This window comes from Papilio machaon, chromosome 11 (genome assembly GCF_912999745.1).
Source record: "Papilio machaon chromosome 11, ilPapMach1.1, whole genome shotgun sequence".
Classification (NCBI taxonomy): Eukaryota; Metazoa; Arthropoda; class Insecta; order Lepidoptera; family Papilionidae; genus Papilio; species Papilio machaon.
The window spans coordinates 7,114,565-7,130,763 of NC_059996.1; the positions used below are offsets into that span (position 1 = coordinate 7,114,565).

The window sequence follows — 16,199 nt, forward strand, 5'->3', positions numbered from 1 at the left end:
GCACTCATTGTGTGCTGTCTGTCATCCAAACTATTTTTTTGTTCGTACAATGCATTTCGTTTTAAATATCGACAGAACTTTACAAGTTTTTTGACTAATTGCTATGCTTTATAGTTGCAATAAATTTTAAAATTGTTGAGTACATATTAAATAATTTGGAAACATCATGATGGAGCAAGACGATGAGATAAAATCCGGTTGTTTATTATTTCCTCCAGCCGGAGGAAACATGTTCAGTAAATTTCCTAAGAAGGTAAAATATACAATAATTGTTATTAGGGTAAATTCATCTAATTTACTGTGAATAATCCAACTATATATAGTTTATAGTGTCATGACTTATAAAACAACTGTAATAAAACAGCGCACGCTTTCTAAATGAGTCAGGGAAGGGTAGATTGTATTGAACTTGTTTGGATGCGTGTTCACTGTGTACTTAACAAATTAAATTTACTATATATCTGTTTTTATTAGTTTGTTAAAAATGATGTCTACTGAAATATACCTAATTTTTTAGTGAGTGTTTCTAGTTTGGACCATTTAGTGGTTTGTTGTGACTTTTTAACTACTTTTAAGCTTTTTATAAATAACTTTAGAAAGAAATGTGTGCTAATACAAAATTGTTTAATAAACAAAATATTGTAGAAATATGATTAGCGAGATTTTAGTTATTTTTATATTCATTATATCATTTTGTTAAGCTTATATCAAAAGAACTTACAATCTATTCTGTATCATACCACTGATCAAATTTTGATAAAGCTTTGTACAGTAGAATATTTTTATGATGCTAGAATAGTTTTTGGCCCAAAAAATTCAAAATATAAGATATTGTTACAAGTTTATTAAGTGCAAATAAGCTTTTTGCTTCCATATTGAAATATGTAAATTAATAGTGTAAGCAAATAAAGAAATTAATAACCGATATTGGGAATGTCAAACCCCTTGCACTAATTATGTATATTTAAATTTTCAGAAAAATTGGCAACAAAAACACTGTATACTCTACAATGCCAGTAAACAAGGCATTGAAAGATTGGAAATATATGACAACAAGGAAGATGTCACAACAGGATCCATTCCTAAGATCATAACTCTTGAAAATTGCATAAAAATAACACATTCTAGTCCAAATACTATTACTATATTAAGTAAATCATATACTCAACAAATTAGTGCTCAGTCAGAAATGGAGACCTTGGAGTGGGTCTCGGCCTTACAGTCAGTGGCCTTCAAAAACTCAGATTCTGTACCAATTAGTTGCGATGAAGATAATGATCTATATTGTTCATCAGGTGAAGGGGTGTTCTCCGTAAAGATGTGCTCATCTGAAGCATCAATAAGATGTGGATTAGAGCCAATAAGATACCTCTTGCTTCTTACTTCAACTGCAATAGATCTAAGGGATGTAAATGATAATAAACTATACGCTACTTGGCCATATAGATATATTAGAAGGTATGGTTACAGACAGGGTAAGTTTACTTTTGAAGCTGGAAGAAAATGTGATACCGGAGAAGGTATTTTCCATTTAGAACATCCTAATCAATCAGAAATTTTCAAATGTTTGTCACTAAAAATGAAGACAATGAAACAATCAATTGGCACTGACAATTTAAACAGTCCAGAACATACAGAGTTTAATATACAGCCAAGTGCAAACTTATTTCCTGGTTCAAGAAGTCCATTAGTTGCTGCAAGGCCAGAAGATTTGAATTTAAGCTCTTTATCATTTAAAACAAATTCGGCATCAAGTCAACAATCTTCTACATCGGATACAGCACCTTTACTGATGCCTAAGCCAGCTCTTAAGCCGAAACCACAGAAGCCTCCGAGAAAGATCATAAATATTCATAAACCAATCAAAGATCCCTCGTCTTCAACAGATGACAGTATAGATTTTGGTAGATACAAAAAACTTGAAAATTTCGAAACACTCGACCAATCCAAATCCCAACTGCCAACAGTGCCTTATGATAAAGTCGAAGTGCGTAGTGACGCTTGGAAAACATTTGGTATTGATGATCCAGATCATACTGAATTCACACCTAATTTGGCCGACAGTCCTAACTGCATGAAACTTATATCAAGATCACAAGATAATTTAAACAGTACAGGCCCTGAATCTTCCCGTATCATTCTTTTACCATTAAGTCCAGAAGATGAGAACTATGACAGGCTGCAATATTTTGGCTCCACAAGCAAACTTAATAAGTCTTCGAGATATAAAAAAGTTGAAGCACGTCCTACGACGCTTGCTGTAAACGATTCAAAGAATAAAGACACTTGGAATGATTACGATGAAGTTGAGAATGTTATGCAAACAGCAAGATTGGCTGACGATTCTCATTTGGGCTATGGCATGATACGGAAACCAAATACTCCCGGACCTCAGGTACCAACCGCTGCCCAAGCTCAAGCCTTACAAAATCAAGTTACATTGGAAGACATTAACGGAAACTGTAACGGAGTAGAGTATGCAGTTATAAGCCGTCCTAAAAGGGTATGAAATTCAATATTATTAAATAACATGATTTTATGATAGAAGACTGAAATTTTACATGAAATTTATAATTTTAAGAGAGTGAAATTAGGTAAATTTAATATTGGCTTGTGAAACAACTCTCAAAAGTATTATGAATTAACTTAAAATTAAGTTTATTTCTAAGAGTAATTGAAAATCATGATTTTTGTACTAATCTTAGTTCTAATTTCTTTTTATGAATTGTAACCATCTTATAAATATTAACATTTCTTTAGAAAAGTTTTGAATATTTCTTTAGCATTCCTTAAGTAAGCTAATCTGAACATGTCTCATCTCTGTCTTCAGAGGTTTGTATCGTGTCTTCGATTAAGTATTATTTTTAATGTTTTACAACAGTGGTTGACATATCTAAACATATCTCATTGGAGGTGCAAATCTCTAAATTTTGTAAAAACAACGTAATTATTTTTCACTCTCATCTTGAAAGCCAAAATTTTAAAGGAATTCATAACATTAATCACACCTTAGTCCTTGAGCACTTTTAACTTTTTTGTCATAGATATATACCTATAGATTTAGAATTTAGATGGATAGTTTTTAAACGGGACAAGATTTTCGATTATATTCGAAAACGGGATTATATTTATCAAAGAAAAAAATTAAGTCCAATTTTTTTTAACAAACACAATATTGTGTATTGATTTTGTTATAAAATTATACTTTACTAAAAAGTAAGCAATAAAAAGTAAACATAAGAAAAGAGGTATTCGTTTTTGGTATGTAAATGACGACAATGAGAAAATTTATCACTAAAAGGAGACCTTTTTCTAACCTCACTTTTATGCCTCAAATTAGGACTCTATAGGTATATATTTTTGTCATTTATGTAAACAAAAACTGATTTCACAATTTGTTTCATAACCGATGGTGTTTAAATGTGCCATTTATTTGGGGTACATTATTGAACAATTGTTCAAGTTATAGGTGCTTCATATAATAATAAAAAGTAATATAGGAATATATTAAAAGTTATTTTGTTTAATTTTTTACGTGTGTTTCATGTTTAAAAATACATATATAGGTTATAAATATCTTCCATATTAGCCATTCCATTTTAGATGAATTTTAATATAGTGTATATTTCAAGTATTCTTTATGGTATGTATGATAAAACATTAGTTTTTGCTATATATATTAATCTCTTTGATTATAAAACGTATCACATTCCATTTTATAATTCTATTTTTTATAAGTATTGACAGCACTATAAAAATGTCAAAATATTCCAACTTGTACTTTTTTAAAGTATATTATTTGATAAAAAAAATTCAGCACAAACTATGTTTAGGAATTTTCCAAAATATATCCAACTGTGATTAAGCAGTGCCTAATATTATATCAATGTTGATTACATGATTTAAGCATATAATTGTTATGTGAGAATTGGTATATAAATGTGTGAAACAATAAACATCGATAACATTTTAATTTAGTTACCAAATTAGATTTAAATGGCTTTTTAGAGCTGGCTGTTAAATAATTGTATTCCATCGATTCACACATAACAATGAAATATTTTTATGATTAATTTCTGGTGCCAATATAACAGTACAATAGTTTAAGATCATGTTATGACCAAGTTAAAAGAAATTCATTATATATTACGTAATCAGGTTGATTACAATAAAGGACATATTGTTCGAGTTTTTTTTTTTGATGAGTTCACAAAAATTACAAAACAATATAGGACCAAATAGTTTTAATGCAGCTATTATTAAATCTTTAAATAGAATGACGTTAGTGAAGAGATCACTTGAATACTGGAATATACTGGATTGATTTTTTTTTTTGCCATCAGTGATATTGTCACATACTATTAGAAATAATATCCATTGTAAGATTGAATAAACATATTTTGTCACAAGTCTATGCAGGATTTATAAATTAAATCTTGAATCTAGATAATTCTCCCAATATGTAATTTTAAGTTAAATTTTTTGTAAGTTTTAACCCAAATTTTCAAAGTTTATTTTTAACTGAAAAACAAAGAGCTGTGTCCTTTATAAGCTTTCTAAAATTAGATATATATTATGTTTGTTCTGATCTTTTCTGTTGAATTGCAAAATACATATTTTTTACATTTGTATTTTAGGTCAGCCATATTATGTAATAAAGTCATTTAATCAATTATGTTTCATTACTTTTTTAAGGTCAATTCCTTTCTAAATTACGTAAACTATAAAGTAAACAAATATTTATTGTAAAAGGTTAAACCATATAGAGCTCTACAGATTCTAGTTAAAATTTTGTCTACACACAAACAGCTTATCATATATAGTTTGACTGTTCAGTTAAAACTGAAGGTGTTTAAAACCTAATATAGTGATAGAATTCACATTATACAACTTTGACACAAAATTGTAGTGGCATACTAAATACAACTAAAATTTTCCTGTACTACTTTTGTGTTTGCATTTTACATTTTTATTTTATACTAGGTGTCACCTGCGAATCTGCCCACATGGAATTAAAAAAAACGTAATAAGCCTAATATATATTCTACATTTGTGCCAAATTTCATCAAGATCTGTTGAGCCATTCAAAAGATACATTCTAGCAAACATACATCCATTCATCTAAACTTTCTTATTTATAATGTAAGTAAGATTTGCTCACAACTTTACCCGGTGGAATTAAAAAAAACTTATTTTTTACATTTACTTAACTGTTTTGGAGGTACCTGTGTACTGTGCTAACAAACACCCATCCATCCATCAACATTTTTACATTTATAATAGTAAAATTAAATAAAACAAAATACTGGACACTTTCTTATTAATAAGTTAAAAAAAAAAAAAAAAAAGCTTTAGATTTTATTGAATAATTTTATTAATATTGTTTACTAACTATATTTACACCATTTCTAAAATCAACAATACATAACATACAGTAGTTTATTATTCATTTCAGCTTTCCAATGCAGGTATTGCTTTCTGCTCTTCTTTAGTGGCTTTGAGGATAAATTCTAAGTCTTCAGACATAATTTTTTGTACAATCTCACCCTTTTCAGCCATAATGTCTTCTATATTTTTCTTTCCATTCATATCGGTGAACCAATTAAGGTTGTCTGCTATGAGATGTTTGTTTTCACAACCATCACATATAATTATAACTACACCTTTGTAATATGCTAATTTTGTTATAAATTTTGAATTTCTATGATTACAAATCTTACATGTAAACATTATTTGAAATTTTCCTTCATATTTTTTCTGTTCCAACTTAGAAAGGTCAGGAAGTGCGGTAGGAGTAGTTGCAAATGTTCTTATTGATTCAAGATGTGTTATTAACGGAATTTGTTTATAGACATGCCCCCTTCCTAAAAGCGAATCTCCAATGCCCGAGCGTAATAGTATGGTGTTCAATAGTCCTGGCTTATGAAACTTTGATAAAAAATTAACAGCAGTTCTGTGAGTCATTTTAACCTAACTTTTTAAAGGTGTAAAATCCATAAAAGCTTTGCTTCAAGTGTGAACTTTAATCATCAAAAGAAAAATCAAAGTATTTAACTTAATTCTAAGCTTTTCGTACAAATAAAAATACAAAAATGCAAAATCTGACAAGCGAAAGTAATGATTAGATCACTGACATTGACAATTAGACTGTTAGACGACCAAAGATTATTAAATTGGCCAATGAACGTATAACGAAAATACAGATTATATGTCCAAATTGTTAAAACATGTTTTGTTTTGACAGAAGTGGCTGTAGAGTCAAAATTCAATGGCTTTTACGTATAATAAAAATAAATAACTGAAAACATAACCTCAATCTAAATTTCCAACTAGTTTTCAATTTTCCAAAAGAGCAACAGTTTATTTTTAAAAATAAAGTGAAGCATGAAATAGAAAAAATTTCCGTATTATTTCGATTTATGTCCTAGTTTGATCACTTGTCAAACAAATGTAAATTTCCGATAGTGATTTGATAGCAAATTACTTTTTAATTACTTCGGTATTAAAAGCCTTAAAAATAAATACTATGGAATCCATTTGGTTTAAACCCGAGTTTTCTAATGAAATAATACAAAATCCTGATATTTTAGATCAAACACAAAATGTAATTACTGGTAAGTTACTTTCTATAATTTACATTGCAAATATTATATTCACCTCTGATGTTGGACAAACTTGTCTTAAGCGACGTTTAGTTACTAAATGGACAAAACTTTACATGACATATTAGAGAGGATATTTTTAAGTTTTATTTTGCGTTGTTAACCAAAATACAGAAATAGATAAAATTTGGTTATCTATTTGTTTCTATGAGGTATCCCTCCAGGTCAGAGTTGATTTTTGTAGATGAGAGAGCGATGTCTTCCACAAACACTATTTAAATATATTGTAACAAGATTTCTAGCTAAGTTTTTTTGTTAGAGGATTAAATAGTAAATTCAAATTTTACTTTTAAAGATAAAACAAAAATAATTTTCCACAGATATTATATCTGGACGAATTGAAATAACAACACTAGTTGAAAACATGGCTGGGGTACTAACAAGCAAAGAGGTTGATAATAGAGAAAAAGGAATGAGATTTTTTACAAAAATCTTAACAGAATTGCCACAAGACTATTTGTCGGATATACAAATAAAATTTATATCTAAATTCTATGTGGATAGATTGAAAGATAACCATAAAATCATACCGGTTGTTTTGGAGGGCTACTTAGCAGTAATTGATATGAAGAATTACAATATGCTTAATTGTGGTGAATTCTTTACAACATTATTCCGTGAAGTACCTTGCCAGTCACAAGTACGGCAAGATAGATATCATATATATTTAATTGTGCAGAAATTGCTCGAAAAGGATGTTAACTGTAAGTAAAACTGAGGCAACAAGACTATATAATGTAGTTTGCTAAATACATTTAGATTACATATGTAGATGTATGAATGTAGATGATGGCCAAATCTTTTATTTTTGCCTGTACATCTCTGAGTCATGGGTGTGAGGTATGTTTGCAAAAAAAGACGGTTTGGTTAAATTTTGTGGTAGAAACTATATAGGTGGAAGAAGGCGTGGGCAGTGTGGGTAGTCGCCCACGGCCTCGTGCTCCGAAGGGTCTCGCGGCTTGAAGTTATACCCATAAAATATTCAGCCAAATATCACGGATTAAAATTTAAATAAAAAATCAATATCTCCCAATTGATTTTAATTGATACTGTTATTACACAAAGTTGGAGTGATACTAACCCTAAACGTTAAATCACGCTTACAATTTATAAGTGAAAACTATACAAGAATCACTTAAGCCGTTTCTGAGGTTAGCGCCCAAATAGAAAAGAATTAAAAGTCACAGTTTTGAGTTCTGTTGTTATGTATTGGGGTTCTGGTTATAATTTCTTATTAAAAGTACCACAAAACTATAAACATTATGAGATAGTGTAAGGTTCTTTTCGTTCGCCCTAATTACGATGACGAAGGGGGCCTAAGGCTGGTAACTAAAAATTAATTAAAGTATAAAAAAGATTGTTTGCCACTTCGAGGCCCTCAGCCACGCAGAAGAAATCTCGCCTACATCAAATTCTGCTCTTACTCCGCTACTGAACGTAAATACAATAACCAATAGTCGGTACTAAAATTTTCTTACTTCATTTGCAGATATAAAAACACTGGGACCAGATTTTGTGTATGGAGTTATATCATCTATTGAAGGGGAAAGAGATCCTCGAAATTTGTTATTCCTGTTTAATTTTATTCCTACTTTCCTAAAACATGTACCATTAGGACATTTGACTGAAGAAATGTTTGATGTAATCTCTTGTTATTATCCAATTGACTTCCATCCATCACCAAATGATCCTGCAGCGGTCACAAGACAAGATCTGGCTTCAGCTTTGATACCGTGTCTATGTGCTGTGCCTGAGTTTGCGGAACATTGTCTTGTGCTTCTAGTTGAGAAGTTGGATTCCAGTTTAAGGGTCGCCAAAATTGATTCTTTGAAATTATTGGTAAGTGATTTGCTATTTTATGTAGAATGTTAGCAATTTACTGTAACCATGTCGGACTTTAAAAAGTTTTTCATAAAGAACAGTTGGTATATAATGAAAACGACAAATTAATGTATTTATATATTTTAATTACAGGCTGAAAGTTGTAAAACGTTCAAACCTGAGAGTTACAAGCCATTTTTAAAAACTCTATGGTCATCAATACACAGAGAGATAACACATAAAACAGATAATGAATTAAAAATGGCAGCTCATGAAGCATTATCGGCTCTAGTATCAAGATTAGCTACAACTGTTAACACGGATCAAGAATTTGAAAACTTCGTTAAGGGAATAATAATATCTATTCAAACAGCTTTAGCTAGTTCAACAACAGCGTCACAGTTTTCTCAATCAGGTAAAATATTATTAACCACAGCAAATGCATCGAAGGAATCTTGTTATTTAATAGTAAAATGTATGGTGCCTGCTATCGCAGCGTATTACGAATTCAAAACATCATCGAAATTACAAATTGCTAGTATAGAGTTTCTTGGTGATCTTTACGATTTAGCTAAACATTGGAATGTTGTAAAAGAATTAGACGAAAAAATGGATGAGATATTACAGCTCTGTTTATTAGCAGTTAGTCAAACATCGAGCAATTATCAAATAGCTGGATTCAGAACTATGATCAAAATGGCTGAAGTCTTAAAATCTAATTTAATTCTACCATTTGTTGAAGTTCTAACTTATAATGTACAGCATTCACAAGAAAGTGAATTGTTAAAAATAAGCGTTGAAGCAATCCATGCAATCGCTATGTACAATCCAGAAATAATAATGAATTTAGTTGTCAAAGGAAAATGTGAATTGAACAATTTAATGGAAGACAAAATTAATTTGCAGAAGCGTTTAAATTTACTAACAAATTTAGCGAGTATAGATGATTTTACAACATTAATAATTGAAGAGATGTTGAAAATAATAACAGAGAATGAGGAAAGTGCTCCTAAAGTAGTTGAAGCACTTAATGAATCAATGTCCGATACAACTTTATATACAGAGGAAAAGATAACAGAAATCGAAAGTGATCATGGTCTTATAGATTCAGTTGTAAATTGGCTAATGAAAGAGATTAAATTGGGAACTTGTGAAGAATCGTATAACCATGGATTCACATTAATAGCGAATACAATTAGCAGCTTGCCAGCGGAGAAACAACATCAAATAATATTAAAATATACAAAAGAATTGATTGATTTATGCAAGACAAATGATATGAATTTCTTAGTGGTTGAAAGTCTGTATTTATCTATACACGAAAACTTATATGACGTTGTTATAAAAGATATTTTGAGTTTATCTTTGAGATTATCTTTGAATAGTGAGAATGGTACGGTTAGGATGAAAGCGTGTGTTTTAGTGGCACATTTCTTGAATAAAGCGGAGCATGGACAGAAGTTTGATTCGTTATATGAATTGTTGAAGGATTATTTGTCATCTTGTCGAAGAGATGATCTGACTTTATGTCCGAGACTGATACAACTTTATGGATGGATAACTAAAGCTTTAATTATGAGAAGCAGTGGTCAGTTCTTATTTTGGTTAGAAAAGGTAAGAACTCTTTGCTCTTGAATTATTTATAAACCGAGAAAAGTTTCCTCTCCGTGGATAAAAACAAACTAAATTATAACTAACTAGCGCCCTCCTGTCAATATAAAAAAGTACCACAAGGTCCTTTACCTACGTCTGACATATTTTCTTACAGATTAACCGTTTTAGAACCTTCTACTATCGGGCCAAATATTGTTTAACTTATTAATAGTATTTAAAAATGTCATGTTTTAATCTTAAGGATGTTTTCTGACAGAACTATATGCGATACAAGCGCCACTCATCTTGTCAGAAGAATGTTATAATTTAATTCATTTTTCAGATTCTCGTTTCCATCACAAATGAAGATTATGCCAAAGAGGGCGCTGAAGCTATCCATCTTATAGTTACAGACTTTCAAGAATATCTCAGCAGACGTCAGCACTGTAGAATAACTCCTTTTTACAAACAGAGAATGTTTCAATCTTTTTCTAATTTAACAGCGAAACTTGATTTATTGAATTCACAAGTAAAGGAGTATTATTTATTAAGTTGGGCGTATATTTTAGCAAAAACTCCTAAGAGTGTTCTCAACAATCATCCCAATAGAGTAAGTAGCAAATTTTCCTGGAAATTTAACAAATTAACAATTTTTATTACCATCAATGTCGTAGATTATTAGATGGATGGATGTATGGATAGATTGATGGATGGATGGATGGATGTATGGATGTTTGTATGAAGTATCTCCGTAACGACTCAACGGATTAAATATGACACAGATGTAGAACATAGTCTGGACTAACTCTGGCTACTAATTAAGTTTTTTTTTTATTTTGTTCGGACTGAGTCGCGGGCTACAGCTAGTCTATTATACATTTTAATTACTATCCAAGCAATCCTTTGTGTTGAACTAAAGAGTATTTCATGTAAATAATTAAAACAGATGTCAATTACTGTTTATTCACCCCAATAGGGTTAAAAAACGGAATTAATGTCAGTGATTGGTTTTATTGCTTTTTTTCTTCAGGTTTCATGTTTAGTTATAGACGGATTAGAGTATGATAATAAAGATTTGCTGTTAGTAATGCTCGATGTACTCTGTCACTATGTGCAAGCGAAACACGTCATAGTTGCTGACAGCTTACAGACTATATTGCCTCGGCTGATTAAATTGTCGAAGTATGTCAAATCTATGGTGAGTTGCCTTATTAAAAAAAACTTAACCTTTTCATATACAAGGCAACGTAAATCTTCGAAATTATTATTGTATGGTTGCGTCGCGAGATTCGCGTTTCGCGTGCTACGTAACATTGAATCGTCGACTCGAGTCGTCTATTCCGTCAGTAGAGAATTGCTCCGCCATTTTTAAAATTGCAGCGACTTTTCACCAGACGATTTTGACAAACAGGTTCTGTACTACTGTCTTTATCGATGACAAATAGAAATGTCGGCGATATTGTATTTCGTAAGTCGTTTTCGGAGATTTTCGTTGCCTTGTGTAAGAAGAGCCTTAAATATTTTTACCCGACTGTCAAGAGGTTAATGTTTTTCTCGTATGTTGGTTGTAATGTATGTTTTTTTTAGACATAAATCACTGAACCGATTTTAACGTGACAACAGTCGGATTTATTGTTTTTTTAATAAATCTTTTGGTCCGTTTTAAATTTCAATTTTGTTTAACAATTTCAGGATGTTAGAATAAAGAGTTTACAGTGTCTATTTGAAATAGCTAAAGTATATCCAACATCAGTTCTTTTGCCTTATAAGCAAGATGTATTATTGGATATAGCGCCATGTCTTGATGACAAGAAGAGATTAGTACGCAATATGGCGGTGCAAGCGCGTACTCGATGGTTTTTAGTTGGTGCCCCCGGAGAAAATAAAGATAATTAATATTATTTATTTGTTATACAACTCAAATAAATATATTATTTGGTCTTAAAATGTTTTTATATCAAATTATAATTTACATTTTTAATTAGATCTGTTTTGGCAATTATTTTTTATAATTTTATCGGGTATTTAAGCATTTAAAAAAATAAAGTAAACATTAACACTGGCCTATTCCACACGTAATAATTATACATGTATTAAAAAAAGATCTAAAAAGTGCTTCTTTAATTCTTTTGTTATTTTAAAAATATACAGAAACAAGAATGCCTTTATTGCATTATAATTTCATAAAATGGACGATTTGTTAATATATTTTTATTAAATAAATTTGTTGAATGACGCTGTTTTATTTGCGTATCTTGACACACTTGAAGTAGTTATGGAGCTCGCAACATTTAATTGACAAGGCAAGGGTGAATTTTGATTCAAAACTTCCTAAACATAGTTTAGTTTTTTTTATAAAATTAATAAGTTTTCGAAATATTATTGCTCGAATTTTGTCAATTTTTTTAAAGGACAATAAATTAGAAACTTGGCTTATAAAAAAATTATGTTCACAGTCTACGCGTAAAATGTCAACAGGTACCGATCTCTTCACGTCGTATTACTACTTTATTTTTTGACCTCAAAAAAAAAAAAAAAACTGATTTCGATAGTAAAAAATATTTCTTAAATAGGAGACTGATGTTACAGACAGTTTCAATTATTAACGCGACGTAGCCATCTCTATCAGTGAATTGATAGAATTTGCATAATCTGTTATCCAGTCTCCACTCCATTGTTAATGAACTCCGTAACTTGAATTTAAATAATTTTATAGACGGAGCTTAGGTTATTCATTATTCAGTTCAAGTATTTGAACGATAATGAACGAAAATGGAATTTGGAAAAGCCTTTACCCAGCAGTGGGCAGATAAAGACTGTTGATGAACGCAAATGTTGATAACTATGGTTTAAAAAATTATAAAACTTTGTCATAACACTGTGATGATATTGGCAGAAAGATGTGGAATTAAAAGTAAAAAAAAAAAAGATTTTATTTCTTGTAAAATCTCGATAAAAAGTTTTCATTAACTCTATCTTAACCCCTATTCATTAACTTGTATTTAATGAATCGACTAATTAAAATCGGGACTGTTAGTGAATCTCAATTAATCTTAAAACGTGTAAACTTTTACTAAATAGATTAGAGAATTTATATTCAAAGATAGGCAGCGGCGTAAAACCCGAAAGTGTATCCCCAGACAGTTAATTTTGCGAATTTAAGCGTGCGTCCTTCTCGAGGATTAGAAAAGCAAATCCGATTCTGTCCAGTGGGTGTTTCAATTAAAATTTGCATAACTATCTTTGTTCGAAACGAATGGAGATTAATCATTATAAAGTGGGTAATCTCTTTGTCATTTTATTATTTGGTAGTTATTAATCCATCCACCTGGACTGAGAATTTGTTTTATTCTTGAACACAAAATGTACATTAAAAATAAAAAGATATCATTCCTAATTTATGTTACAATGCCAAATGTGTGTTCATTTTTAAATGTAATTTATGACTTAAAACGCTTCAAAAATATCCGAGACAAAATAAAAGAAAAAGATAAGAAATAACATTAATTATCACTCGTACGCAGAAGCTTTGCCAATGACCTAATGACGTCACTCATTAAATGATTGTACGACGCTGACGAGTGCGGGTCGCGATTCGGCATCCCATCAATGACTATATCCGTGTTACGTACTATAACGATGTATTGATCTGAGAGATAACTCTCTTTAGATTATATTAATAGACATCTTTAGATAACAACGTAATTTTGATACTCGTGAATAATAGATGCAGCGACATGCAACTGTTTGTGTAATTTTAACTCCTACTGCACTATAACCTTATGAAAGTCTAACCTAAATTTAATGTCGGGTACAATTTCGCAAATAAAACATTTTATGTTTTTGTTATTAAATTCAAAAGTTTCTTTTTGGTCTTAGAGCCTAATAAATATAAGTAAGCTAATTTTCTGTCTTGTCTGTCTTTCTTTTAAAATATAATTGTGAAACAGTTCGATTGATTTTGTAGGGAAAACATTAAGGAGTTATTTTACAATATTGTAGAAAATCACATCGAATTGTTTCAAAGTATAGGTTGGATCGAATTTCCTTTGAATAGACGTTAGCTATTATCTCTATTATTACAATAGTACAGTCTGAGTTAATTATTAAAGTTTCTATTGAAACTATTCGCCGCCAAGTTGAATGATACACAGGCACCGAAACTTGCCGCAGTTAAACGGCTCGAATTATGAATGCGTCTGTGGAAGTTAGGCACATATAATTTAATAATCATTGTACATACAAAGAATAAAATACGCTTCCTATTTAATATCGAAATTCTTTATACAAATTGCCATTAGGAGGCTATAATTAAGTGCGTATGTAAGTTTTGCAATGAGTTTTCCGAAGGAAAACATAATTATTTTCACATCTATCTACCTACAAAAAAAGAATTATTAATTAAAAAAAAATTCTAGGTTATTTGAAAAAATATTAGGTCCTTACATATGAAATTGGCGTTTTTCGTACTGGCCACTTTAATCACGAATTTCTCCTCTTTGGTAAGGAATTCCAAATTCAAATTTGTACAGCTATAGACTCATGTATTTGTGGTTCGATGACCGTCATTCATTTGTTTTTTTTCTTCTGTTTTTTTCTGTTTGCGTCACTCATTTTACAAAATGGAAAACTTAAAATATCGCATTATTTACGAGTACGAGTTCCGCCGTGGCACTAGTGCTGCGGAAACGACTCGAAGGGTGAATGATGTGTATGGCGGTCGTGTTGCAAAAGAAAACACAGTTCGTTTTTGGTTCCAACGTTTTCGTTCTGGAAATTTCGATCTGCAGAACAAGCCCCGTGGACGGCCTGAGACTCAAGTTGATAATGAAGAGTTGAAGGCTATTGTGGAAGCGGATCCATCGCAAACCACGTCCGAGTTAGCTGCAGGCTGCGATGTTAGTGATAAAACTGTTTTAATTCACTTGAAGCAAATTGGGAAGATTAAAAAGCTTGAAAGGTGGGTACCTCACGAATTGACTGAAGCAAACCGGCAAACGCGCGTCGACTGTTGCCTTACATTACTAAACCGGCACAATAATGAAGGTATTTTAAACCGAATCATTACCTGTGATGAAAAATGGGTTCTTTACGATAATCGGAAGCGCTCAGCGCAATGGTTCGATCCTGGCCAGCCAGCCAAATCCTGCCCCAAGCGAAAATTAACCCCAAAAAAGTTACTTGTAAGCGTTTGGTGGACTAGTGCCGGTATTGTTCATTACAGTTTTCTCAAATCTGGCCAGACTATTACGGCTGATGTCTATTGTCAGCAATTGCAAACCATGATGGAAAAGCTAGCGGCTAAACAACCTAGGCTGGTCAATCGCTCCACGCCACTGCTGCTTCACGACAACGCTAGACCACACACTGCGCAACAGACGGCTACTAAATTAGAAGAGCTTCAATTGGAAAGTCTAAGACATCCTCCGTACTCCCCGGACCTTGCTCCAACAGATTACCATTTTTTTCGAAATTTGGATAATTTCTTGCAAGGGAAAAAATTCAACTCCGATGGGGCAGTCCAAATCGCCTTCAAAGATTTTATTGATTCCCGTCCGACTGGTTTTTTTAGTAAAGGGATCAATGAACTACCTATGAGATGGCAAAAGTGCATAGAAAATAATGGTTCATACTTTGATTAATTAAATATATTATATTAAAAAATATTCGACTTTTTGTTCCTCCCATACAAAACGCCAATTTCATATGTAAGGACCTAATATCTAAATGCTAATGAGTCTGCATGGCTTGATACACGTTCGTTAAAAACCCTGTTAGTATTCTGTTATCTGATGCCCTTCGCTTTGATCGCGGGGTTGACTACAGTTCACTGAGTTTAAAAGAACTTTTTTTTTCTATTTAAACTTTGTTACCATTATAAGGACTTTATTCAAAAATTTTAACCATAAACAAAGCGTCTATTAAAAACAATATTAAAGTACGATATTAATTTCAAAGCGCTGGCACATGAGATAAATTAATTAGAATAAAAAATCTTGTAATAAATAATGATTTTTGTATTTCACACTTTACTATTTGCTAAATTTGCAAGTAAGAATGAAACGTGATTTTCCGAGAGCAAAATCCTTGTTTAAAACATATTGTTATCTCTGTTTTGTCAAA

General features: G+C 31.1%; 3 protein-coding genes across 3 annotated transcripts; 2 read left to right on the plus strand and 1 right to left on the minus strand.

Moving 5' to 3' along the window:
• The first annotated feature begins 24 nt into the window (after window positions 1-24).
• LOC106717674 (docking protein 2) lies at window positions 25-2,591 on the plus strand. The gene is made up of 2 exons (XM_014511585.2): window positions 25-253; window positions 977-2,591. Exons 1-2 carry the CDS (start codon window positions 167-169, stop codon window positions 2,507-2,509), a joined length of 1,620 nt encoding a protein of 539 aa, XP_014367071.2. The 5' UTR covers window positions 25-166; the 3' UTR covers window positions 2,510-2,591.
• A 2,816-nt stretch (window positions 2,592-5,407) lies between these two features.
• Window positions 5,408-6,177, minus strand: LOC106717682 (DNL-type zinc finger protein). Its single transcript, XM_014511592.2, has one exon. The coding sequence runs from the start codon at window positions 5,962-5,964 to the stop codon at window positions 5,452-5,454; it is 513 nt and encodes a 170-aa protein (XP_014367078.2). The 5' UTR covers window positions 5,965-6,177; the 3' UTR covers window positions 5,408-5,451.
• A 264-nt stretch (window positions 6,178-6,441) lies between these two features.
• Window positions 6,442-12,015, plus strand: LOC106717671 (MMS19 nucleotide excision repair protein homolog). The gene is made up of 7 exons (XM_045679897.1): window positions 6,442-6,614; window positions 6,983-7,366; window positions 8,152-8,501; window positions 8,637-10,097; window positions 10,420-10,686; window positions 11,107-11,274; window positions 11,769-12,015. The coding sequence occupies exons 1-7, from the start codon at window positions 6,527-6,529 to the stop codon at window positions 11,970-11,972; spliced, it is 2,922 nt and encodes a 973-aa protein (XP_045535853.1). The 5' UTR covers window positions 6,442-6,526; the 3' UTR covers window positions 11,973-12,015.
• Window positions 12,016-16,199: the final 4,184 nt, after the last annotated feature.